The following is a 25,077-nucleotide window of genomic DNA, read 5'->3' on the forward strand; positions in this document are numbered from 1 at the left end:
TACAGTGCATTTTGTCTCTCGTAGTTTGTTTATCTTTCTATTCCCCTGTCAAGTGAAGCTCAATGTGGAGCACGGTTATGTTGCAATGGGTATAAATCAAGCTTTGACTTGATTTATTTGCTCTGCAGATATGAGGCAACTGTAACCCTGACACAATCACTACAAAAATAATCTATAGTGATAGGTGTCACTTTCAAAAGTGTACGGTATTATAAATTCAAACGTGTTTCCTTCATTGAAAGGGTTCTTGAGATGGAAACTACTAAATACTGTAGTACCACTAAATACAGTGTTGAAATGGCATTGGATAACAAGCATACACTCCTTTAGTGTTGAATCAGGTCTAACCTGCAGACATTTAGGTCAAGTAAACATTTCCTTATATAATATGCATATGTTCTATCTATATCTAAAGAAAAACTGGCAATTATCTCCCCCCCCCCCCAACAGAAAAAGGCATTTGTGTGCCAAGCATGCCAAGAGTACACATAATATAAGATCATAAACTCATAGGGAAGCTGGTCCCAGTCCAGTGTAAATTACAGGAGCATGTGTGAACCCTGCGACCCATATGATGTGAAGACCTAGGCCAGGCTGATGATATCTGGTGAAACCCTCATGAAGTAGGGTTATCGTATTTGCCCGTGATCCATTTCTTTATTATTTTTTCTATATTCATTCAATTTCAACCACTAGATGAAAACTAATTGGGATCCAATCAGTTGCTGCCTCTGTTAATTATATCCAAAGGTTTTGACTTTCTATCCCGAACACTGAGTCATTCAAGACAACGATGGTGCATCACAACGTCCTGTCTGCAGAAACTGTCCAGAACAGTGTAACGTACCACAGAGGACGGGATGAGGCCTGGCAGAGCCTGACCACCTCCCTGCCTAAGCGCCCCCCCATGTCGTGTGGATGATGATTACAGCAACCGCTGGCCCGGAACAACCCGGGACGAGATGAGGTTCTTGGAAAGCCCCATAGAGAGCGCTGCTGGGGAAGGGGAGGAGGGATAATGGACAACCCACGTCAATAACAAAAAGTAGAAGCTAGGGTGATGGCTGGACCCGAACTAGGGAACTCAACTGGGGAGGGGAATGAGGGCCACGCACCCACGAACGCTCGCTTCGAGGCTGCCAGAATGTGTTGTTAAAGTGATGTAAGCGATTTTTATGCATTATTTACTTGTTTGGCAAAATAGGCCCTCGGGCTCTATATTTCAAAAGCCTGGCTATGAGAGTATTCACTGTAGGCTGTTTGGTTAGTGACATTGGTTATCCCAGTCCCAACGCTCTGCAGTAAATGGAAGAAAAATTATCTGCTATTGTGTTCGCACTTTATCCAATCAGGAGAAATTGGATTCCAGCGCTCCCCTGATCGAAAGAAAAGAAAAAAGAAAAGAAAAGAGAGCTGACATGAAAAAAAGAGACTTGAATTGATACAGTGAAAGCGCTAGGGTAAGGCTAATTTCAGATAGAACGTAATATCCCGGTTGTACACAATTATTATGGTATCAGAGAGGAGAGTGTAGCAGCTCATTGCACATTGAAGGCAGACCTTATAAAAAGGTCTCTGGCTCAATTATACGAGTTGAACCATAAATCAAATTTGGGAAAGTTTATCTTAACAAACGACTTGTTGTTTAACCGTAAACCAACAAAATCCTTTTGGAGTGATTAATAGTATCAGGTATAATAGGCTTAAATCATTTCTTCCCCTGGGTGTGGATCAATCAAAACTTAAACAAAAGACATAACTTGCTTGTTTACCATTAGTTGAGTCGATAACCCAACTACATTTAGATATGAAAAGGTGGAGGGTAGAAATCAATCAAGACTCATGTTTTATTCCAACAGAATAAAAGTGTACTTATGGTGGTGGATGAAGGGGGGGGTGATGTTGGATATTCAACAGATAATCACGCTCTGAATTACAGCGATGTGATGCAGGGAACTGAATGCGTGATCACCAGTGGGAGTCCTGTGTGTCTAGCGGTGTGTACTTTGAGGAGATGGCCGGACAGCAGCAAACCTCTATAGAGCAAGCATTTGATCAACATTTCTACACAATAGGCGAATTACAAAGTATCCTTTCTACCCAATGTGAAGGTAGGGATGCAGCTTAGATTACTTGACATGGCCCCTAAAAAAAGAGAGAAAAGCTGGGACGGCCAACAAACATCTACATTTTTAACCCAAAACACTGAGCCAAATAACAATACAGATGTGGAAGAAGAGAGGGACAGAAGTGGGGAGGGGAGCCTGGGGATTTTAGCATGCCGCTCAAGCATCGTTGAAGCTAGCTCAAGCATCGTAAATGCGGGAGCAACTGAAGCTGTGCCATTCAAAAAATATATATTAAAAGAGAAGAAGCTGGGATGGACAACCAAATATCAAAACAATTCTCCAAAACTCCAGCTTTCGCATGTAAATCTCAGCCTTCTTGCCTTGGCCTGCCCGCATGTGAAAACATGCCTGATTCTGAATCATGCCTGAATGCCTGAATCATGCCTGATTAACAATAAACAACACACTACAGTCTACACACACTTTTTACATCAGCCGCGATGCGATTCAACTTTACTGGAGTTTTACTTTGAATCAAAGTGTTAGAAAGTGTGAATGGCAGTTTGGGGATGAGGGGATTATGGTAATAAGTTGGGGTGTTTTATTTCCCTGTTCAATAACAAAAATATAAAATAAAAATAGGCTATCAACCTTTTCATAAAAAGTTGGTATTCAAAACAAAACGCAAAATGTAAATAGGCTCTTACCTCCACCATTTACTACAAACTGTACAGCAGCCATGGTGACTTTGAAAAATGTACCCGATTGTGATTGGTTAAACGTATACATTTGCTGGCGAGAGCCATAAAATATCTGCCTCAGTTGCAAATAAAATTGATGACGCCTTATTGCAAAACAGAAATTGCGTCTTATGTCTACAGTCCCATTCAACTCAATGTGTCAGCGCTCTCCATCACCATGAGCGGCTAATTATATTAACACGTTTTTTTTTCAGTGCGCACCACCAGGCCTGAAATAAATTCCAGGGGAATCATTGGATTAAAAATCAATGTTAAGAGGTGTATCCCACTAGCTCTGCAAAAGTAAAAAGCAGGTCCAGAACTTCATGGCCAATGGAGCTCTAGTGGGAGTGTGACACACAAAGACTGTATATAATACAGTTAAACTTCCATATGTGTACATTTGTGGAAACTATCACACCAGGCACACCAAAAAAAACACAAATACATGAGCATGGGTATTATTAGCAGCGATCGCTGCTGAACATGGAAACACAACTCTTTCCAGCACCTACGACAGATGGTGCTGGAACATGTGGACCACGTGTGTGAATCGCAGTTGTGTGTAGGTCGCACACGGACGCAGACGCCAGCTCAAGCTCTAAAGTGCCTGCAAAAAAACAGGTTACATGGCAGCAGCATTTTCATCGTCATTCCATGAGAAAGGGCCCAGGTGGCAGGAGATCACATATGCGGTGACCTATTACATTGCAAAAGATATGTTCCTCATTTATACCTTTGGGAAAATAAAGCTGGTTCATTGAGATGCTGCAGACAAATTATCTAAAATATCAGCTTCCCAGCCGCAAGCATTTTGCTGCAGTTAATGCAACTGCGGCAAAGTGCTTACGGCCCAATTTATATAACAAAACAAGACCTAGCGCCGCAGAGCAACTGCAAAACAGAGATTATTATTCCATAACTACGATCTTTGGTCCAAACGAATCACACACACCTCTTTTGGAATCTGGCCTTGCATTTTGTTGGCTGAGAACGGGCCCTGTGCCTCCGGACATCGTACTTTCCGGACGACAAAACTGGCAAAGCAATAGCCCCAGGGCTGCAACAAGACTCGCTGGCCTCCTGGAAGCTTCAAGAAGTCTTGTTTGCATGACTACAGACAGCGGCTCCATCATGATCAAAGCCTTGAGAGTGACTGAGTGGCCCAACCTCCAATGCTTTGGACACGCTTTTAAAGACCAACTGAACCCACACCCATTTTTTCATTGTTTTTCTTTTTTCCCTTGGTAATATGTTTTATATGGCCGTGATCTAAAATAAGATGTTTTTGCCAGTCTCCTCAAAACACTACGTTACAGTTCAGCTCTTTCCCGAACGCAGGTAACGGTCTTGCGTGAAGACACAGTGCCTGTTTGCACTTTGCAGACCTGTTTACACCTGCCGGTGTGTGTGGATGTGTGGAGCTTGTTATGTTCAGCCACTGTTAATGATGATCACGTCTGATAGAGGGTTAGGGTTCAAGGAGACCTATAGTATAACGCTACCATGAATGGAGCTAAAATATTCCAACTGAAAGAGAGGGTTTACTTGCTCAGTAAAACATCAATAATACACAATCCCGAGCTCTATTGCGTAAAAAAGCCAAACAAATCTTGAGCCTTGCCCTTGATACAGCTTGCCATAATAGCATAGAAAATTTACTACTAGTGTGTGTGCTTGTGTGAAGGCTATGCATAAATGAAATTACACCAACAGTGTGAAATATTTTATTTTCTATCAGCAGACTGTTAGATCAGTGTGTAATATCATATAAATGTTCCTCTGCACACATAATGTGTTGAATAGAAACGCATTCATAATTGAATTGACCATAACTTACTAATGACTACATACATAACGTAACCCTCCCTCCTCTCAGTGTTTGTCTGTGCTACAGCCATATCCTTGTATTGTCAATGTTGTTTCTTGTTAGTATGTCATGGAAAATATATAATAAAATGTAAATAATTAAATAACGCTTATCACTATGTGTGAATGATGCCCTGGTGATATAACCAGAAAAAAAACGCATCCCATTCCAATTTTAATCATGTTAATGATCAAACATGTTTTTTTGTTTCCCTTTTCGTTTCCTTTTTACACAGGGTTGTATGAAAGATCCACAGATTGACAGTGCCATCAGAAGCAGATGACAAAGTGGACGGTATCAAGAAAAGAGCTGTTGCAGAGCAGATGTCTCTGCTAGCTTGGAGAAGCTCATCCGAGCCTGGCATATTTGTGCAGGACGTGCACCAAGAATCGGCTGATGAACTTTATAGAGAAAAGTCTAGCAAGCTTCTTCAAGAAGAAAACAGTGTCGTCTACCTCCCAGTCAAAGATAGATAACTTTAAGCTAAGCTGTCACCCTACTTGTCGAGTGAGACAAACCCATTCAAGTGGGGGGGAGCTACATGAAGATAACTTCCGAAAACTTAAGAGTCATCTGGCTGAGAAATATGTCTCCATTCAAGCCACAAGCTTGAATGGAGACAGAGTTTTCAGAGTGTGTGTGTGTGTGTGTGTGTGTGTGTGTGTGTGTGTGTGTGTGTGTGTGTGTGTGTGTGTGTGTGTGTGTGTGTGTGTGTGTGTGTGTGGGGGGGGGGGGGGGGGTAACATTGTAACATGCCGAATAGCCGTGCCTCAAGCCTCATATCCTAGAGAAAATCCAACTCCCATTGTTTCAATTTGATAAAAATTAAAAGATCTTTGCACAACAATGACAAACAAGCGTTACTGTTTTCTATATTTTTTGTTAATCCTTTAAAAGCCGATTTGTTCACATAGGCCAAGGCTACTTGGTATTTTTATTGTGTTGATAAAGGAAATATGTATTACAACCCTAGCAAACACACAAAAGTTCCCTGAATGGAAACATCTCAGTCAGGTTCCTCTAAGTAGCTAGACCAAATGGCTGTTACTGTGTCAAGGTGGTCCACATTGCGCTAAACCACATCCTGCCATGCCATGATATTTAAAAATCACATGCCTAAAGTGAAGTGTTGCGACTCACTGGAGTGCGGCGGACAACCTTGTAAGCATTAAGCACAGCTTTTGACAGCCATTTGCCTTTGCTTGGTAAAATGTTCACCATCACAAGCTGCCAAAAACACAGAAAAAGCAAAGAAATTGAGCTCAGCGCCAAGAAAACATTGGCCTGCAAACGAATGTGAAGCTTGCTTCCTATTTATTGGCATATTGTTTTATAGCCTTCAGTTGAAGCCTCCAGGGTAATGCGTTCATGCTTAAACTGATTAAAATTTAGAACTTGTATGTTGAAGGGGGAAATTGTTCTTGGATAGAACAGCAGATAAGCAGGTGATCAGCTGCCCACACCTGTCAAACCAGATAGTTGACTAATAATATATATTGAATATGACCTTGTGGTGTACAACAACAATTTCAAAACATATTTGCAAATGACTGAGCGTTAAATCTCCATTATGGGCCAGGTACAGACATTTCAAAAGAAAATGTGCTTTGCATTTTAAACAAATAAAAGGTCAACTGACAAAAAACCCAGTGAGTGGCCATCACCGCAACGCTAACATTAACCAAACCTTAAGCGGTGGTTATTATGGTCAAACGCCCACAGACTCCCCATCCACCCAACCCCGACTGGAAGGTCATTCAACTGTTGGATTGCAGGATTTGCACTCCATCCCTTTCATTTGAGGCGAACCACCCTGAAAAACATGTTTTCTCTGACCTGTGTGGCATCGTACTGTCTGAAGTCGTTGGCACTAGATATTGATGGGCACAAAACCAACAGAACACATAACCTGCTGCGCCCATCCTCTTGAACTGGACCACCTTCTGACAAACCTCAGAGACTAGCCGACTGAATCATTCCAGAGGCGGTAGTGAAGAAGACGGTACAAATGGTATTTACATAGAGCCCCTCCCCCCTCTCCCCCACACTCGGTGCCACCCAATGCATCATACCCTCTGCATCCCATAGACATTAGTGAACTGCATAAGATGTCAATTGAAAATGATAGGCGAAAAAAAAAAGAGCACAGTCTCTGGGTTATTTAGAGGGAACCCACGTAAGGAATCCAAGTGCAAGGCTCATTGAAACTCAAGGCCAGCTAATGCACTGGGAACCAAGACATAGGTTGATGGGTTGCAGGTGAATTAACCTGGTGCCCATACACGTCAAGAGTGCGCCCTGAAATCAAACTTCAACACCTCCAATGTTGCCAAGAAATATTTGGCTCCATTGCCTGAGAGACTGAGACACCCGACAGGATCTTAAATTTGTACTGGGGATGAGAACATTATCATACTTCAAATGTTTTTATAGTGTCCTTCAGTAATGTCTTAATAAAGCTTGCATTTTCTGTTTCTGCCAGCCACGTATATGCAGCTTGCTGCGTATAGTAGGTACCAATGGCCCGGTGAGAACTGCTATACATCTCTTGAGCTTCATATATATAAGTCCAGCAGCATAGGTCCACGTTACACAGTAATAAAGGCAATGGCTCTGTGCCACTGGCTTACTGCCTAGGGTGATGTAACCAGAAAATAACCGCATCCCATTCCCTTCTTAAGGTCACCTGAGTAACTAGCATGCACACCAATATCCACGCACAACAATGCTATAGAGTTCATCGACAAATAATTCTCAGCTTTAAAAGTTCCATGATAAATAACAGTTGAAATGTATTGCATTTTAATGTCATATGTAACCTGAAAAGTTTTTTCTCCTTTGAAAAAGAATAGCATTATATTCCATGGACCAGGATGGCCGGCTGTGGCGTGTGTGTGTGTGTGTGTGTGTGTGTGTGTGTGTGTGTGTGTGTGTGTGTGTGTGTGTGTGTGTGTGTGTGTGTGTGTGTGTGTGTGTGTGTGTGTCAAATGCAAGGCTTTATCCACAAAGTAAATATATGCCTGTTCGGTACAGTGACAACTATAAGACTACATGTTACTGATGATTACATGAGCATTTGATACAGCTTTACAGATAGAGTAGCGCAAGGACGACGTGAACTATGCTGATCACTGTAATACACAACCTATCAAGCCTCAGCAGTTGAAGTTGTATTTCCAGACTTTTGTCATCATAATAGCACACTGTAACTTAATGTGTTCAGAAACGTCAGTGTGTGGGCGGCTGCGTGTGTGGACCGTTTGACTCCAAGTGTTTTTATTTATCATATCTATTGAAATTGGATTAAACTAGCAAAGACAATGACTCGAATGTATAATGTTCAACATCGATGCAAAACAGGATATGGTAATGCTGATGATCTCATTACTGGCCTAGATTGTGCAAACCACCCATTTGTACTGTCACTAACCATGTTTATATGGGCGAGGTTGCTGAAAATGGGGAAACACCCTATTGAGTTTAATGAAACAAGATCGGCTATTCTGCATGCGTAGGATTGGGTGCTCCCAGACATGCATGCTGAATCGCAGGAACCCATATCATTCAGCGGCCAGGACCGCTTACCTTGATAATACTGCTCCGGCGTGGTATTCCAGATTTGGCATCCATTCCGACCGATGTGTTGGCGGCATCAAGACCAGCTTGACTGCCAGGTACAGCGATGGATCCAGACCCAACCATGTTTGCGGATATCCCACAGTCCCCGTTCAAGACCGACGCTTCGCAATGCGTCTTGCCGGTCCCCTCGTCGCTAGGCACGGGTGGATCCCCTGTACTCGACGGAGGCAGTCCTCTGTCGTTCTCCCCAGACTCGGCCATAGGCACACTCTCACACGGACTAACGTTAGCTGTCAATCTCCGGTGTGGGGAAAGACTTCGGATATTTCTGGCTTTCCTTCAATTCCCTGCCTGGCCTATCGGCGTGGCGTTATTACATATGCAGAAAATCAGTCCATATCATCTTTTGTAGCAGAAGCACATCAGGTAGCGTCTTCTGCGTGCATTGTGCGCTGCAAACAAATCACAGCGATTATTTTAAAGACGCTAAATGACATGAGAAGTAACAGATATTCAGCGTCCTGCAGTTAACAGAAACGCGTGGAGTGGACGAGCACAAGGCTCACTATTTAATGATTTCGCTGACATTGGAAGCGGATGTTACGATGAATGTAATATTCTTCCTGCATACATTTACGCAGAATGCAAATCGATAATGCAACTTGTCTCTTTTTCAAATTACGCATTATGCTTATCAACAAGTTTCTAATCATCTCACTCTTACACTCTATAGGAGTGTTTGGGTCACCCTAGTCGTAGTTCCGTGTTTCCCTTAGTAACGTTATATTTGCCTAACATCTCGGTAGCAGTTACTCGGTAGACACAACAACGCTATTTTCCTTAAGAAAATCGTTGTTTTTTTCCGCAAAGTTCATAAACAACGGTCAAAACTTGCCTTTCGGGGGCTCTGTCACTCCGGAGAAGACACGGCGGTCCATAAGTCGCTCCTGCTGGCTGAGTGCGGACTGCTGCGGCTGGACGTGAGGGTTTTCTGCTTTGTACTACCAGGCTACGAGGTGCTAGCCTTGAAGCTAGGTAGTTTCTTCTACTAGGCTAATAGGTACTAGACTTGTAGCTCCGTAGTTTATACTACACTCGGCCAATAGCTGCTAGCCTTAGAGCTTGGTAGTTTGTATTACTAGGCTATAAAGGCTAGCGAGCTAGGTAGTTTAGTTTCCCAACTCTCAGCATCACCAGTTGCAAACCAGCTTGTTTCTTAATGATTTTTCTTTTTTTTAAAGGTGTGGTATGTACGTTTCGCAAAATTTGTAATTTCGTTAGAATGTGGTAAAACATTGTTAAACCACTATCTCGCATAATGTTTCATGTTGCATAATGATACAAGTGTTTTTTTTCTTTATTTTCGTGAGTGATGGATACACATATCTGGTTGAGTATCTCGTTTAGACCACTCTGTGCGCTCGACGAGAAGAGCTGGAACAACCAATAAGTGACGGAAAACAAAGTGAAAGGATCAATCATTGTATAAAAAACAAACATTGAACTGGCAAGACAAGAAAATGCCCATTCCACATTTAGTTTGCACTGTCGAGACTGTCAGAAGTCGAAATTTGGAGCAAATTATACTCAGAAAATGCCCATGGCATCTGAACATTCAAGGAATAAAGTATCACTGCGTATATAGACTTTAATATTCATTAAATTAGTGCTGTAGAGTTATTTCAGAGGGCAATTACTACAGATAAAGCACTCGTGTTTTGACAAAGAGTTTTCCACCTGTTCTTATTTCTGCATTATTGTTTATTAAAGTAAACACATAGGCTATTTATTTGTTATACATGCAGTAGCCTAATAATATAAAGCCTAATAGTGATACCAAACCAAAAGTTAAAAAAGACTACGCCTAACACAGTCGTCATTTATACGGTAAAGACATGGATTTAATTACAGACGTAGTCGTGTTGTTTATTTTGGCAGTTTGTGCATTCGTAGCGCGTGCAGATGAAACAGACTCTTCAAATTGCAAATGAGCATAGCTTCTGGTTCAACAAAATGTGTATACTGCAAATTTAAGTGTTGATGCTGGCAATTGTCTCAAATCAAGTTATAGTTCAGGGTAGGGTAGGACATTTGTAGAAACAAGCCAGGATAATATTTTTTTTTATACAAAATTAGAAAAAAAACATATCTTCAACTAATAAATAAGCCAGTGACAAAGACAGATGGATTTAACTCTTAACTTATAAAGCCTAGTGAAGAACAGCTTAGGCTCCGTCCTTCCACCAAAAGTGAGTGAACTAGTGTAGCAAAGATTAGCCATTCACTGGCTTGGCATTCTTTAATACATCCATGTTTGGAGATGTTAGTTATTGGGTTGTTTCCTTGTTTGATAACAAAAAGAAGGCTATCACTCCTTCAGAGAAGTTGGTATCCAAATGTAAACTTGCAATACAACGGCACACTGTCATGTTATCAAAAGCAACCAATGCATTTTGCATTCAACACAGTTGTATTGAATGTTTTCAAAATGTCTTTCACTCTTTTTTGTGTTTTTGCATAAAGACATTCCAAGTAACGAAAAAAATGATGGTTTTGATTTATAGCCAATAGCACTGAAAAAACCTATGGCTACGGTTATGACGGACATGGTGCACAAGTGGGTAAAGTAACAGCTAGAATAATAGAGTAGGTGATGCACGGTACCCTGAGGCTACCTGCTATCCATTCCCTTTTGTGTTGCTGACACCTTGCTGTACCTGATGAAACTATAAACCCTTTCTCCAGCGACACCTAGGAAGATATTCGCCTGAATAACAGCAAAGCAAAAGGAGTGATTAATTTTTTTAATCCATGTAATTTGATGGCGAATTTCGAACCCTTACTGAGAATTCAAAAAACACGCAGAGAATACCGTCCATTTGATCACATAGATAATACATCTTTCAAGACATGGTTTATTTTATCATCCATCATCAAAATTCAAAATTCACTTGGATCAAACACTGCTCTGGATCAGACCTGTGTCTGATCCAGAGCAGTATGTCAACATCTTCCTCTCCAAAAGACTTAAGTAAAGCACTGCACTTACATTCAAATTAGGCCTGTATTTAGAACAGGACTCCAAGGATTCTGAGTGAAACAGAAAACCAAACCACATTATAGACCGAATAATCTCACCGTCAAACAGGGGTGTGTCCATGGGGACAATTATTTAACTGTGTCGTCCTATATCCAATCTATATTAACCTCTATCTTCAGCAAACATTTGTGTGTGTGTGTTTGTGTGTGTGTGTGTGTGTGTGTGTGCATGCACTTATGTGTTTGAGTGACAATAAAAAAACATAAGAGTCACAAGCCATTTAATTTCTTCATTTGTTTAGTTTTTGAAGTCTGTGAGCTGTATTGTGTGAATGTTTAAACACTGACTTGACTGCAAATCCCTCCTCTCTAATCAATAATTGGAGTGTTGTACAATAGAGCCACCTACTGACGGCAATGGATTACTGTCAGTAGTCTATTGTTAATCTTGATAAAGTACCTTGAGCTTCATTTGAACAACCAACATAGAATGAACGGAAAACCACATCTGCATCTGCTCATTTATTCCTTTATAATCAGATTAAACACATTCCAGACTTTTTATTGATGAGGATTGTGAGCATTTATTTGATCGTTACAAAGAAGCACACCTGATATGTCTGTGAAAGAATCTAAAGTGAATCACCACTCTAAATTACCTAGTAACCCTTCACTTGTCTCTTTCTGGTAAATACCTACCAGTTGTAATGTTATTATTCTCAGGGTTTTTCTCAGTTTGTTAATTTGTTTCAAATAGTATTTGTATAAAACTTTATTAATTGTGATGTATACTCCTATGTGGAGTCTTGCAAAGCATAGGCCTGGGCATAAGCATTTAACTTCTGAAAGATTCAAAGAAAAAATTCTATCTAAAATGATGATGCTCACCCAGGGAGGACAATTTAAAATGCAACCATGCAACCAGCACCATTTCCCTGTTCATTTTGTCTTAAAACATATAGAATATTACCTAATCTTAATCAAATTGGCCTCCTCTTTGTCTCAGACGCAGATATATCTGTGACAAAGTTGGTCTGTGAAGTGGAAAGGTACATTTTTGTTGATTAATCATTCATCAACAGAGAATAAAGCATATACTATAACCATAGATACGGCTCACTTCATCATCACAAAGGCGCTATACATTATTTGATGAGATTCTAGCACACACACCCTAAGCATACAGGATGTTAGCGATTTCATGCGTCAGGGGGGGTTTATTTCTTCCTGTATACTGGGATGATCTCATTGGGGCACTTGCATTCGGCGGGACACCATAAATTGACCCAGTGGTTGCCACACCCTGCCTCTTTTTTCAGAGCCGGACAGTTGAGGAATCTGTTTATATATTGACACGGGTTGGCTGGAAAGAGAGAGAGGGGAGGAAGATGCGGATGAGAACTGACCACTTTAAATAACACAAACACAATAGTGGAAGTATGGTGGGAGTGGGGGGTTGAGATAGTCTAGTGTTTTGGCTGTTGGACTCCCAGCCGAAAGGAATGGGATTCAAACGCCAAATGTCTGTAGTCTACCTGTTAGAAACCCTTAAGCAAGATGCCCTTACTACCTGTTCCTTAATGACATCCCTGTAGGTCAATTTGGATGAATGTATATGCTTGATTACTAAATTCAAAGATGTTTATTTTTGTAGACCAATAGGGGTGAGAAGAAATGACCCACCCACCTAGAGTATAGTAATATAATGTTTTGTGATCCTATAATACATAAAATGTGCAGTGTGTGATACTCACTACAGAGTTTGTCTTCACAGTTATTTGGACAGGAATCGCAGGCAGTTCCTTCTTTATATGGAGGCCATCCTACATAATTACCCCTTTAAGAAATAGATAGATAGTTAGATGTTTATCCGAGACAAGAAATAAGGGTGTCACAGCAGAATATACAGGAAATGGTTATAGGAAGTAAAAACACGTTAAAGGACAAAATAAATATCTATATGGATATATAATGGATATATAGATAATCAAACCCATACATACAAATTCATAAAATAATAATAATAACAGGATAGTGTAGTCGCTAATGTATAGATAGTATATAGTAAGTAAAGTAAGTAGATATTATATCAGGCTATGGTATCTCGAAGCTGACTCTAGCCCCAATGTCGACTGTCAAAACTACAGGCCATATTCCTTCAGCTAAACACCCTGCACCCTACCTCCACCTCAAGGTCACCATCGAAATGTGTCTGAATTCACTTGGAAGCATCTACTCAATAACTCCAACACTAAACAGGGTCTCAAACGTGTGTCCAACATACGCGCGGTAGTACTGGCAGCCGTAGAAGTATTTGCTCCCACACTTGGTCATTCCACAGCCCACCTGCCAAGAGCTGTTCCACACCACCTGGGGCCAAGACACACACATACACACACACACACACACACACACACACACACACACACACACGTGTACAAGCCGCTCAGTGTTCCCAGAATAATCAGTAATATGTCTCTTTACCCACAACAAACAGCGCTTACATAACACTGGCTGGGTTTGATGTTGGCTAGTTGGCTAGTTGGAATTCATGACAGCTGTTGCTAAATCAGAATGTGTTTGCACAGTGGGGTTAAAGCTGAGTTCAACTAGTGTGTTGAATCATGGCCGGGGCGAGGTACCTGTTAGGTGGTTCTGTGTTGGGGATTATGCGCACAGACCGCCAAAGGTTATTCTCACCACAAATTCAGTGTCCTCTGGGGGGCCTTTTCTTTGGAGATGATGTATTATACAAATAAAGATATTCATGAACCTCCTTTACTAGTCGATCTTAAATCTGCTCCATGTAGGATTCACTATTGTATATCTTTATGTAAAAGTGTATGTAACCGTGGGCGATGGCGGCCTCTATGCGCTACACCCAGAGGTAGAGGCCCACTGTGTGCCCCTGGTGGTGAGGTTAACCAGCCTTGTACTGGCGCATTTACGAATGCACCAGTACAAGTTGCATGCCAGGAAGAATGCCAGGTCGAAAGCTACTTAATGATACCTGTGTGTAGTGGCCGACGGATTCTCCATTGTCCGAGCCGTTTGGGTACGTGTAGTGGTTGACCTCGTTGTACCAGGCTGTGATGACTGTTGCCCAGTCGTTTGCACTGGTCGAGTAGAAGAGATTCTCCCCCAACTCATAGCCTGCATGGCCCAGAGAGACTTGTCAGGTATGTGTGTGTGTGTAGGTGTGCAGTGGTCTAACTGTTCCTCCATGTATGTGTGTGTATTTGTGTATGGGTGTCTGTGTCTGAATAGGGGTGTAGGGTGGTCTGCATGTGCATCCATGTGTATCTGCATGTGCGTGCATGGGTGTGGAGCCACATGCAGGTATACTACGCATGGTTGCGTGCATGCATGCATTTGTGCCTGTGTGTGCCTATGTGTGCCTGCGTGTGCGTGTGTGTGCTTGTGCGTGTGTGTGTGTGTGTGTGTGTGTGTCTGCGTGCATGGGTTGCTTTTGGAAAAAAATAATCTACTCCAGTTATTTCAACTTGGGTTCAAATTGTGACCCCTGAATAGAAAAGCCCTGCCTGATAAGACATCTTAGCGTAGCGAAGCATGTGTGTTTATTCTCAAATACCGTTAAGATCAAAGATCAAGTACCGTCAGATAAGATGAACTCAGTTTTGGCCAAGGCGTTAAGATGGAAAAATTATTTATTATATAACACAGATAAAGGAGAGCTGTGATAAAGTTCCAGATTCTATGACTTTTACACGTCTTGCTTGTTTATCAATGTCATATTAACATTACATAAATAAAAATATTTGCACTATATTCTTGATATTGTAAATTGTTGCTATTTGCTGTTATTAAAGGCAGCGTTTCAGTAAAATATATATATTTGCCTTGGTCATCACATCCACATTATTAATAATCATTTATAAAATGTTTTATCAAATTAAGTGAATTTAAATGATTAAATATGTCTTATTTCAGTAGTCCTAAACGATACCAAGAGAGCTGGAAGAAGAATGGAGGACAGAGGGTTGGATTTACCGTTCAACATTCTGCTACTGGGTGGACCATGTTTTAGCATGCAATGATCCAACCAGGCCTGGGAAAGGGCTGCCACGTCATCACTCCAGATCTACCAAGAAAGAGAATATGCTTTAAAGTGTACTGTACACTCTATAACAACATGAAGTCATACAGTGAATACTGACACAGACATTTAAGGAACAGGTAGGGATTAGGCATTGAACACAGACACAGGTCTTTAAAGAGCAGGGAGGGGTTAGCCCACACTTTTTCGGCTTGCGAGCTACTTTCAAAATAACCAGGTCAAAATGATCTACCTACATTAAAAAATGCTAAAGGTCTGTTAATTTAGATATACTCAGTACATACTCTTACATGACTTGACCAGTCATCAGAGTACGATGACTGGTCATACTATGGTCGATCGCGAACAACGTATTGGGCACCCCTGGGTTAGACAGTGAATACAGTGACAGGTCTTTAAGGTGCAGGCAGGGGTAAGACAGTGAATACAGTGACGGTTATTTAAGGGGGAGGTAGGGGTAAGAATATCCTGCCACTTAAATATGTATTATTATAAATTATATAAATTATAAAAAATATTATAATTTAGCTATATAATTCAATTTATTTTGTGTCTTTGCAACAGGACACAATTCAAGGTTAACCTTGCATTGCTGAAGTGTTAAGTTATTCAACAGTATGTGTATAAACTTTGTTTAAACCTACTGATGTGTGTTTTTTGTATTGACTTAACAATAACTGTCAAGTGTTTAAAAGCAACCGATCAACATTTTTTTGTGCATGTTTAAATATCACACCCCCTGGCACTCAAACAGGAGATATCAATATAATTGTATAATTTATTATAATTATCGGTTATAAGTTCCCAAGGCCACTCAAATATGAATAATGATAATAAATTACATTATTAAAGAGGCTTAATAGTAATAGTACGATATTAGTTCCTTGGTCATTACCAGATTAATGATTCAAATGCTAAATGATAATGGCATAATATTAGCTCTGGTCTGGCCAGTACAATCTTAACTAGGACTGCAAGCAGTACCGAGGTATTTACCACAGGTCTTCACAGCCCACGCAGCGCCGACCAAAGCGAGCTCCCTGTTCAAGCGATTTTAGGCGGTGCATCACTACTTCTAGACACAGCTATGCCCATGAAAGAGGCAGGTCTTTATAATTCAGCACTGGATCTTTTTTCTTTCCAAAAAACACACACATGCACACAAACACACACAAAGTCGCACGCACTACGCTCATTACGCTTAAAAGCAATTACTGTAATTTACACTGTGACATCATGGAATGAGATATCAACACAAAACCATTTACAGAATAGTAAGGGAGCTGTCCTTTTCATGGCAAGTTTCCAGTTCCTGCCAAATGATGCAGATTTGCGATGGAAATGGAGCATTAGCGCTTAGCTTAGCATTTATTCAAATTGATGCTGTGATGTTTATTGGTAATTGAACCAAACTTTACACACTTGGTAAAGGGGTGGCCTCTATGTACCCAAGTAGCTTTCAGTGGCTGACCACTTCTCAAGTGTAATTGTGATTTATTGAATAACAAAAGATTTAGATTTACAGATAATTCATTTGGCACTCCCAAATGAACAACATCAATAGGTATCTAATAACGAATTACAATGCACTATGCACTATGATGATAATATGATATTAGTTCCTGGGCCACTACAATATTAAGGATGTGGGGCGACAGGAGGAACGTACCATTTTCAACATGTTGGCTGCAGGCGGCTGGACCGCTCTCCTGAACGCATTGTGAGTGTCCACGATCTGGTTCTGGATCGCCGGGTCGGTCGGGCAAATCCCTGCAAATGTGCACATGCCATGTGTGAATGCATGTGTGTGCCCACGTGTCCGTTCTTCTATGATTGACATACAACGTGGACACATTGACGCAAATGCTCACAGCATGAAGAGGGGAGAGAAGCTAATCATTTATTTTATATATCACGAGTATCCCATCTTGCCTTATTATATGAATAATATTATATTTATGAATATGAATGTTATGAATGAGCATTTTAATGTCCACACACGAAAGCCACAAACATTTACATTTTCATCATGAAGCCACACGTATAAGTATGAATGATCATTATAGAGTACATGGGATATGGCGTGAGTAACAGCCTTTGGTGTGTGCAGAGTAATTATTGTGTAGCATGTAGTGTTGATTGTTTAATGTGAGGCATATTCTCCCTACCTGGCTATGATTGGCGCAGGATCACAGCAAGCAGAGAACAATATGATGACAAAAAAACGAGGACAGTGTCAGTGTCAGACATCTTAGAGGAACTAGGACTAAAAGGCAATGAGACAAAGTAACACAAAAAAACATAAAGCAACAAATACCACAGTGTGTAAGTTCAACGTTATCAAAATAACAGTATAAAGATACAGTAAACAGCACAGAATAAGAACAGAATGGGTATATAAGGGACAGTTAAAGCTTCATATATGAGTATATGTGACTATCCGTGCACATACAAACAGAATCAATCTCCATGTTAACAATGTTCATTAATAAAGCTTGTTCAATATAATAGGCCAATGAATGGGTTTGAATATAAAACATACAATGTATAATTACATGATGTGCAATATGTATAAATACATCTCCTTTAATACCAGAACAAATGTCTAAAGGTTTAACCTTCTGTACTTGTTGTGTTTGTTTCTTACCACGTTGCAAGCTGCGTGGACACCGTGCAGTGTCAAGACGGACAGCATGAACACTAACATTATAGCGGAGGAGTGGGGAGGCTAAATATTCTGGGGATCGATAAAGAACACTGTTAAAAATCACTGATTTAAAGATTATTTGTAGATGTGAAATAGTCATGCAACGCAACATGTGATTATTATCTAAATTGCTATTAATTATAGCATATCAGTCGGTGCTAGATTGTAAATTCAACATCATATTAGAAATTAAGATCACGCTAAGTTCTGCTTTTGTAATGCACAAATGTATTTCAAATTGAAAAGCTTAACCCAGTCCCAGAAGGTAATATTTTCCATGTTGCATATCAATGTTTGCATTACACTTCAAATAATAAAAGAAAAACAAAGATACATAAAACCAATCTATTTTTGGATCCTTTAAAAAAAATATATTTAAACCTGCATACATAGGGCATTTAAAAAAATATATATATTGGGGTGGCGTTGTTCAGGGAAGATCCCCACCTGATATGTGATGAGCGAAGGGCTAATCATACCTGTTCATGAGTCGTCTGGGCCCTCCCCCACTCGCTCTCCCTCCTGATATAGCGGCAGCAGACGCCGCCGATTATCGTCACGGCAATACTCCCGCCCTCCCCGCGACTAATGGGCCGCGACGCAGACATAAGGATTAAGTCACACAATGGAAAGTACTGCAAAGTCTCACAGATCGGCCCTGGGATGAAGAGAGCATTCATTGTGGCTGACAAGTGGTAAACACGGTGCTGGGAGCCTAGGGGTGTAGCTAATGACTTGGATTATGTGCTGCTGTTTACCCAGATCATAGTAGCTTTGGCTGTCGCAGTTAGTGGTGAAGAAAAGTCCATGGCTGCATTGAATCTGAAAAATATTGATGGATGATGGTTTGAGCGAAAGCCAAATACAAACACTGGTCCCACCCTTTGTGTGATGAAATGCACAAGATGGAGAAGAGAGTCAGCCAAAAGCTACTGTCTGTGTTATGAAGGCCAGGTTCCTTTTTGTTATGATTATGACTATGATCATGATTATTATTATGATTATTAAAAACATTGGGTTTATTATTATGATTAATAATATTTTGTTTGTATTTGTAGTAGAAGTAGCAGTAGTAGTAGTAATTGCTATAATAATAACAATGGTTGTATTATCGTTAAAGTTCTCAGTGGTAGAAGAAGTGAGATGAACATGAAAGAGCCAAAGGAGGAGGAGCAAGAGGAGGAAAACAAGGAGAATAATCTGTATCTTCACATCCATTGGCTATTCAGCCATTCAGTTACCGTTCCTGGCGGCAGAAGTTCTTCATAGCGTAAGGGTGTTGTATGGGTGTTTGAGGGCGGCCCTCTGGTTCCGTGCAGTGTTCTGCTGGTTCTGCCGGGCCGGGTGAAGCTATAGCTGGAGACACTCTCTGTGTGCTGGGTGGATCGGATGGTGCAGCTAACATCTCAGCGGTTAAACAGTGTTCAGATGTTTCTCTGAAATGATAATGGAACACGCAGTCAATTACTACAGCGAAATAGCTTCCAAAAGCCTTTCTGTTGCGACATGGGCTTGTTTCTTATATCAATGGTATTATCAATGGTATTAATAGGATGTTTCAATCAAGGCGCTTTACATCAAAGACACAAAAGAGGAAGAAGAAGAGGAGCTGCCAGACAAATAAATAGGACAACTTATTACAAAATGTTACATGCAGGTATCACAAGAATACGGGTAAAGTCTGAATAAAACAGGGTTGCATCACTACAAAATATAATTATAAACTTATTATCATCGAATGGGCCCCATATGTTCAACAATCACTTGGTTGCTTTAGATTTGTAGAAATGAATTCTCTCCATCTGTTATGATCATTTCGTTGAGCCATTTCTTAAAGCAGGGGGGTGTAGTTGATTTCCTCCTTTTTTTGGCCGCTTCCATACAATTGACAGCTGGACCTTTCATGGACCACCTCATACGCTAACGATAACAAATAGATTCATACACGTAGTGGCTAAGCAGAGTGCCAACGCCCCCTTTATACACAATAGTTACTGCAAGAAGGCCATAGCCTTTGGAAACATTGCGAAGAAAAAGTCAGCAATGCTGCTTATTGTTTATTTTTTATCACAAATGCTGAAAGACATTGTGGGAAAAGATCTCACACACAACCTGCAGTACCCTCAAACGCCATCAGTGGTCCACGTACAGGTTGAAAAACATTGCATGGAGCAAGACTACCGCCTACCTCTACAAGCTCCTCTATGAAAAGGTACACTCTGAAGGACAGCATCTGCTTAACAGTTAATTTAGTGTTTCATCTAATATTGTTTTTCAATCTTGAAGATGGTGATAACACTGAACTGTCGCCAGTAGTTTTCAAATAGCGGTAAGACCATAGATTGAATATGGCAAGACAAACAGGGGTGAATACCTCTGTCTCCACTTCAGTTACTAATGCTATTCAAGTCAACATTAAATCTCTAAGCTCTATTGGATCGGTCCATACTCTCCTTAAAGCTATATGCAAACACATCATCAATTTGCATGGCATTTGGTCATGAGTCACTTTTGTGTATTTAGTTTAGTTTAGTTTAGATTATTTCTATGACATAGATTCACAACATTACATACAGATGTTCAAGAAAAAAAAAAATCTCAATTTACACTTCTTATCAATAGCACTGTTCGAAAAGGTGTAGGGTGAAGCACTTGCCTTAAGTGTGCTGTTGTGAAAGCTGTTATCTAATGGAAGGATAGATCCATGAGAACTATCATTCAGTACCCATAGCTTTGTTGTCTAACAGCCCAACAAATTTCAGAAACAAATCTGAACACATGCAATTGATCGACCATTGGCAATTGCTATAGCGCTGACCGGCTGAGAACCATGAGACTCAATCAAGATACAATTTGAGGAAACAAAGTTGTGCAAGCAAAAATTGCTCATAGCATATTAAAGGTGTCAGAAAAGTTTAATTGTGAGTATGAGAGTTTGCTCTCACTGATCTGTGTCCATACTTTCCTTCAATCTTAAGCCAATACATCAACAATTTGCATGCAATTTAGACACCAGCAACTTTTGCGCATTTAGAAAATGTGTCATTGTGAAATCTGCTCTAATGGAAGGATAGTTCCATATCATTCAGTTCCCATAAAAATTAGAGAGAAATTTCAGAAAGAACTCTGAACACGTTTAACACTTTCTCGATTGTTTAGCTGGAACTTTGCACACAATGGTCCAAAGCTTGAAGGTCATGCTTTAACAACAACAAACTTTAATTGTGAGCATAGGTGTTTGCTCTCACTGATCTGTGTCCATACACTTCTTCAAGCTATATGCAAACATCAACAATTTGCATTCAATTTGGACATGAGTCACTTTTGAGTCAGTGTATTTAGAATGTGTGTTGTTGTGAAAGCAGTTTTAAATCATCTGTCAGAGCACAAAAGAGACCTCTGATGTGTTGGAAAACAATTGAGCAACACATAGGCATGAAAGATTAATTTTACAGGTGCAATTGAAGATTTGCTGAATGTTACCTTTTTTAATTAATTTATTGATTTAGTACATATCAGATCTCTAAATATATTGTCCTGAACCACACAGTCTACAGTACTGGACACATTTTCTTATAGTAAGAGTTTTGAGAAGACACACAAATATTATGTTTTTTGGGAAAAGTAATAATGGGAAAATCAAGAAAGCATGACAATACAGCAAATGTGCATACACAATAACAACACTCAAAGTTATAAAACTCCATACACTTTGCTATACTGTTCTGAATCAGAAAACAGCTTACCTATCAAATTCACTAGGCCTATATGATGATATATTTGCTGTATTGTATCACGGCAACAGCCTTTATATTTACTATTTACTAGGATCAGTCACTGAGGCAGTAATGTTATCTTTCTTTAACATAATTCACCTTGACTCACAATAAAGGTAGGCTTCACTTAACCATAGAAATAGCTTTTTGTTGATCTCGGTTATAGGATCCAATAACCAGCCTGCATCTAACCAGGCTTCAATCTCTTCTCTGTTTTTTTACGTTGGTTTGTGCTAAAAGTAGTAAATCTACACTTGTCTTATTCGCATCCCCATGTTAGTTGAAACTACTGATACAATATCATTTTCACGATTTCAAACGTCTTGAGTAGAACGTGTTTGCATTTTGCAAGAGCTGTTTAGTTTCGGCTAAGGTTAACTAAGGTTAAACTTACGGTTAACTTAACAAAGCTAGTTTCCGGGAAGTGTTTGGAAGATTAGGAAAAAATTTACAAACTTGAATGTGTAACATTACCTCCATTTTGGTGGTTGTGTTTAAATGGACTGCACCAGTGTGAAATCAAAACGCCTTATATGAATAATGCCTATTCATATGAGGCAAGTGTGAATCATTTTGATGTTAAAAGTCAGTTTTGAGAACTGGGAAAAGGTTTTTTAATCCATAAATGCAAATTGCAAGAGAATCATGTAGATTTGACAAAAGGTTAACGGTTGCTGTGCTCTGTTATTAGAGTTTGGATAAATTGAGCAACTATTGTATTCTGTCACCATAATTTTCAATAATCAGAAGATGTGAAAAAGTAATCTTAAAATGTACATTATGTAACATTGACACCAAGCGTTTGAAATGGGCAATTCCTCGCATATTCACAATATTGGAGAGAGTTGTTTTCCCCGCACCCTCTTGCCCCTCCTCCCAGCCTCGAAGCTCAACCAGTTGCGAACGAAAATGAACACAAGACTGATAAGAGAACATGACAACTAAACAAGAAGAGAACTAGGAAGAGAGAGACAGAGAAAAAGTTAGAGCGAGGGTGTGAGCTCACGAGAGAGAGAGAGAGAGAGAGAGAGAGAGAGAGAGAGAGAGAGAGAGAGAGAGAGAGAGAGAGAGAGAGAGAGAGAGAGAGAGAGAACTAGAGAGAACTAGAGAGAACTAGAGAGAAACACTAGAGGGCACTGCTGCACCTAGGTTAAACTTCAGCTGCATCTGAATTTCCATCCATTAGCGACAGCATCATCAACTGAAGGAACCTTTGAACATTAAAAATCTATGAATAACAATGATGTGCAACGTCGTATTGACTGCGTGCAGTTCCATCAACTGTCTGCACCAGCCATGAACTATTTGTGTAAATCGGGTGCTTCACAAACAACATCTTGCGTAAACAACACAATGACTAACTACCCATCTCTGTCTGTTTTAATGTGTCCCATGTGGATGGTTCTGAAGACATCTCATCTGGGAAGCCATTGTCAGAAATCACTCAGCTAGCGGGACCTTTGTGGCGGCTGCGGCAGAGCCATCAAGAATTCACAGGCAGGACAAAGAACAGAACAAAATCCTTCTATTTTGGGTAGGGGGAAGGCCTAGGCAAGTGTATATTTGAGATACTTGTCTGTGATTTTATGGCCTACAGTTTTTTATTATCTTTGTGTGGCATAGTACTTTGGTATTATCCGGAAACCATACCTGTTGGCACTGGTATTTTGATTTCAACAGAATCGAAAGTGGTGGCCCAACCTCAACCTTATCACCTCTTTCACATTCACCAAACCCTTTGAGCCTAACCTTCACCGCTAATACATCCCTCCCCTCTACCTATCCATAAAACCAGCCCGTCACCAGCTCACTGTCTTCACCTTCACCATAACCCAGTCTATTACATTGTTTTTTGACCCATGATACCAATTTTGGGTCTGGAAATTTTTGCATCTCCAACTACTTACATTTGGGAAGAAGTTGTAGATGTTGATGTAGAATATAAACAGATGTCTGTTAACATCTGTCTCCCCCAAGATTGTTTGAACCCAATAATATTTCCTGTATAATCAATATAGCCCAATGAAGCACTAAGTAGGGGTTTGCTTATGGCTACACAACATTGGTTGGTTTAAATCACTGTCGATATACATGTTCCGTTTAACAAAATTGTTCTGAAAATGAAAAATGTATCATCAAATATCGCCAGCTCATACGTCAGCAATCATGCGAACCAAAGGTTGCTATAACCCTTTAACCCAAACCTTAAGCACTGACCCCTCTTCCACCTGACCTTAATCATAACACTAACCCCTCATCCGGACCAACCCATCGTTCATGGCTGTTTCAAAGGGATTCATTCCACAATGGGTCCTCCTGTCTCAACTAAACTACATCCTGTGATGCCGGGAATGAAAGTGCTGAAAAACATCCTTCCAAATTGGATGTGCGTTGGCTGCTTTTTTGGCTGTGAGGGGGGACTGACCTCTGGTTAGGCCTCCATTTCGACAAAGAAAGGAATGATGGGAGGGGTGGTGGTTGTGGAAATATCATCAATGTCCGGCCTGCGGTTTAGATTTGTGTTGTAACTACTCCTTTTGAATGTTCCCCACTGTTTCTCCTGGCGAAGGAACGGACGGAAGCCATGGACAAGAACTGACCTTGAGACATAGCAGCCCGGTGTCACGGCCGTCTCCAGGCAAGACCGGGAACTTCTGCCCCAGTGCATGGAGCTCTTCCTGCCATAATTAGGGTAATGAATGACTCCTCGACTGAACACCTCTTCTCGAGCGGACCTTATATCCGTCATGTTGTCTTTTCATTAAGCAGTTAGGTTTTTGTCTTCATTCTCCTCTCCCTGTCTTGGTGGGTTAGAGTTAGGTTTACAGATTAACGTCAGCCTCCTGGCCATGAATAATGGACCCTAGTGTCAACGTAAACACGCATGAATCAATAACCCCCGCCCGCCAACCAAAGTATCTTCTGTTTTTAATCAGCCAAATGTGTTTCTGAAAGGCGCCATTTGTTTAACATCGTCATTTTGTTTGATGAAGTCTCCATTTCTATCATCGCTCCACCTGCCAGATCTGCCATCAATCAGAGCACCAGATCTGCCACCCTGTGCTGTGTTTCACTGTGGAGCACCTCCCAAAGGCACAGCAGCATTCTCCACCTGAAGGGCTTTTGATAAGAAACAACGCCGGCTCGTCCAGTCCTTCTCGCAGACACTATATTTGTCACTCAAGGACAGTGTTTGTTCACACCAAAATCTTTCAGCTG

General features: G+C 40.5%; 2 protein-coding genes across 2 annotated transcripts in view; both read right to left on the bottom strand.

The window, feature by feature from the left end:
• Positions 1 to 9,347, bottom strand: part of plcl2 (phospholipase C like 2) — a 45,509-nt gene extending 36,162 nt beyond the window's left edge. The window contains exons 1-2 of the mRNA XM_079728836.1: positions 9,154 to 9,347; positions 8,265 to 8,710 (exon numbers count right to left, since the gene is read on the bottom strand). Coding sequence (XP_079584962.1) covers positions 8,265 to 8,519 — 255 coding nt within the window. The 5' untranslated portion in view covers positions 8,520 to 8,710; positions 9,154 to 9,347. The remainder of the gene's footprint in view (positions 1 to 8,264; positions 8,711 to 9,153) is intronic.
• A 3,167-nt stretch (positions 9,348 to 12,514) lies between these two features.
• LOC307075213 (cysteine-rich venom protein) lies at positions 12,515 to 18,762 on the bottom strand (the record flags this gene model as incomplete). The annotated part of the gene is given in 11 exon segments (XM_079735725.1): positions 12,515 to 12,660; positions 13,052 to 13,134; positions 13,582 to 13,667; positions 14,308 to 14,450; positions 15,309 to 15,399; positions 17,045 to 17,145; positions 17,544 to 17,547; positions 18,023 to 18,099; positions 18,102 to 18,112; positions 18,562 to 18,632; positions 18,634 to 18,762. Coding segments are annotated over 11 exon segments (942 nt in total).
• Between the last annotated feature and the right edge of the window lie 6,315 nt (positions 18,763 to 25,077).

Source organism: Pollachius pollachius, assembly GCF_949987615.1.
Source record: "Pollachius pollachius genome assembly, chromosome: 1".
NCBI lineage: Eukaryota > Metazoa > Chordata > Actinopteri > Gadiformes > Gadidae > Pollachius > Pollachius pollachius.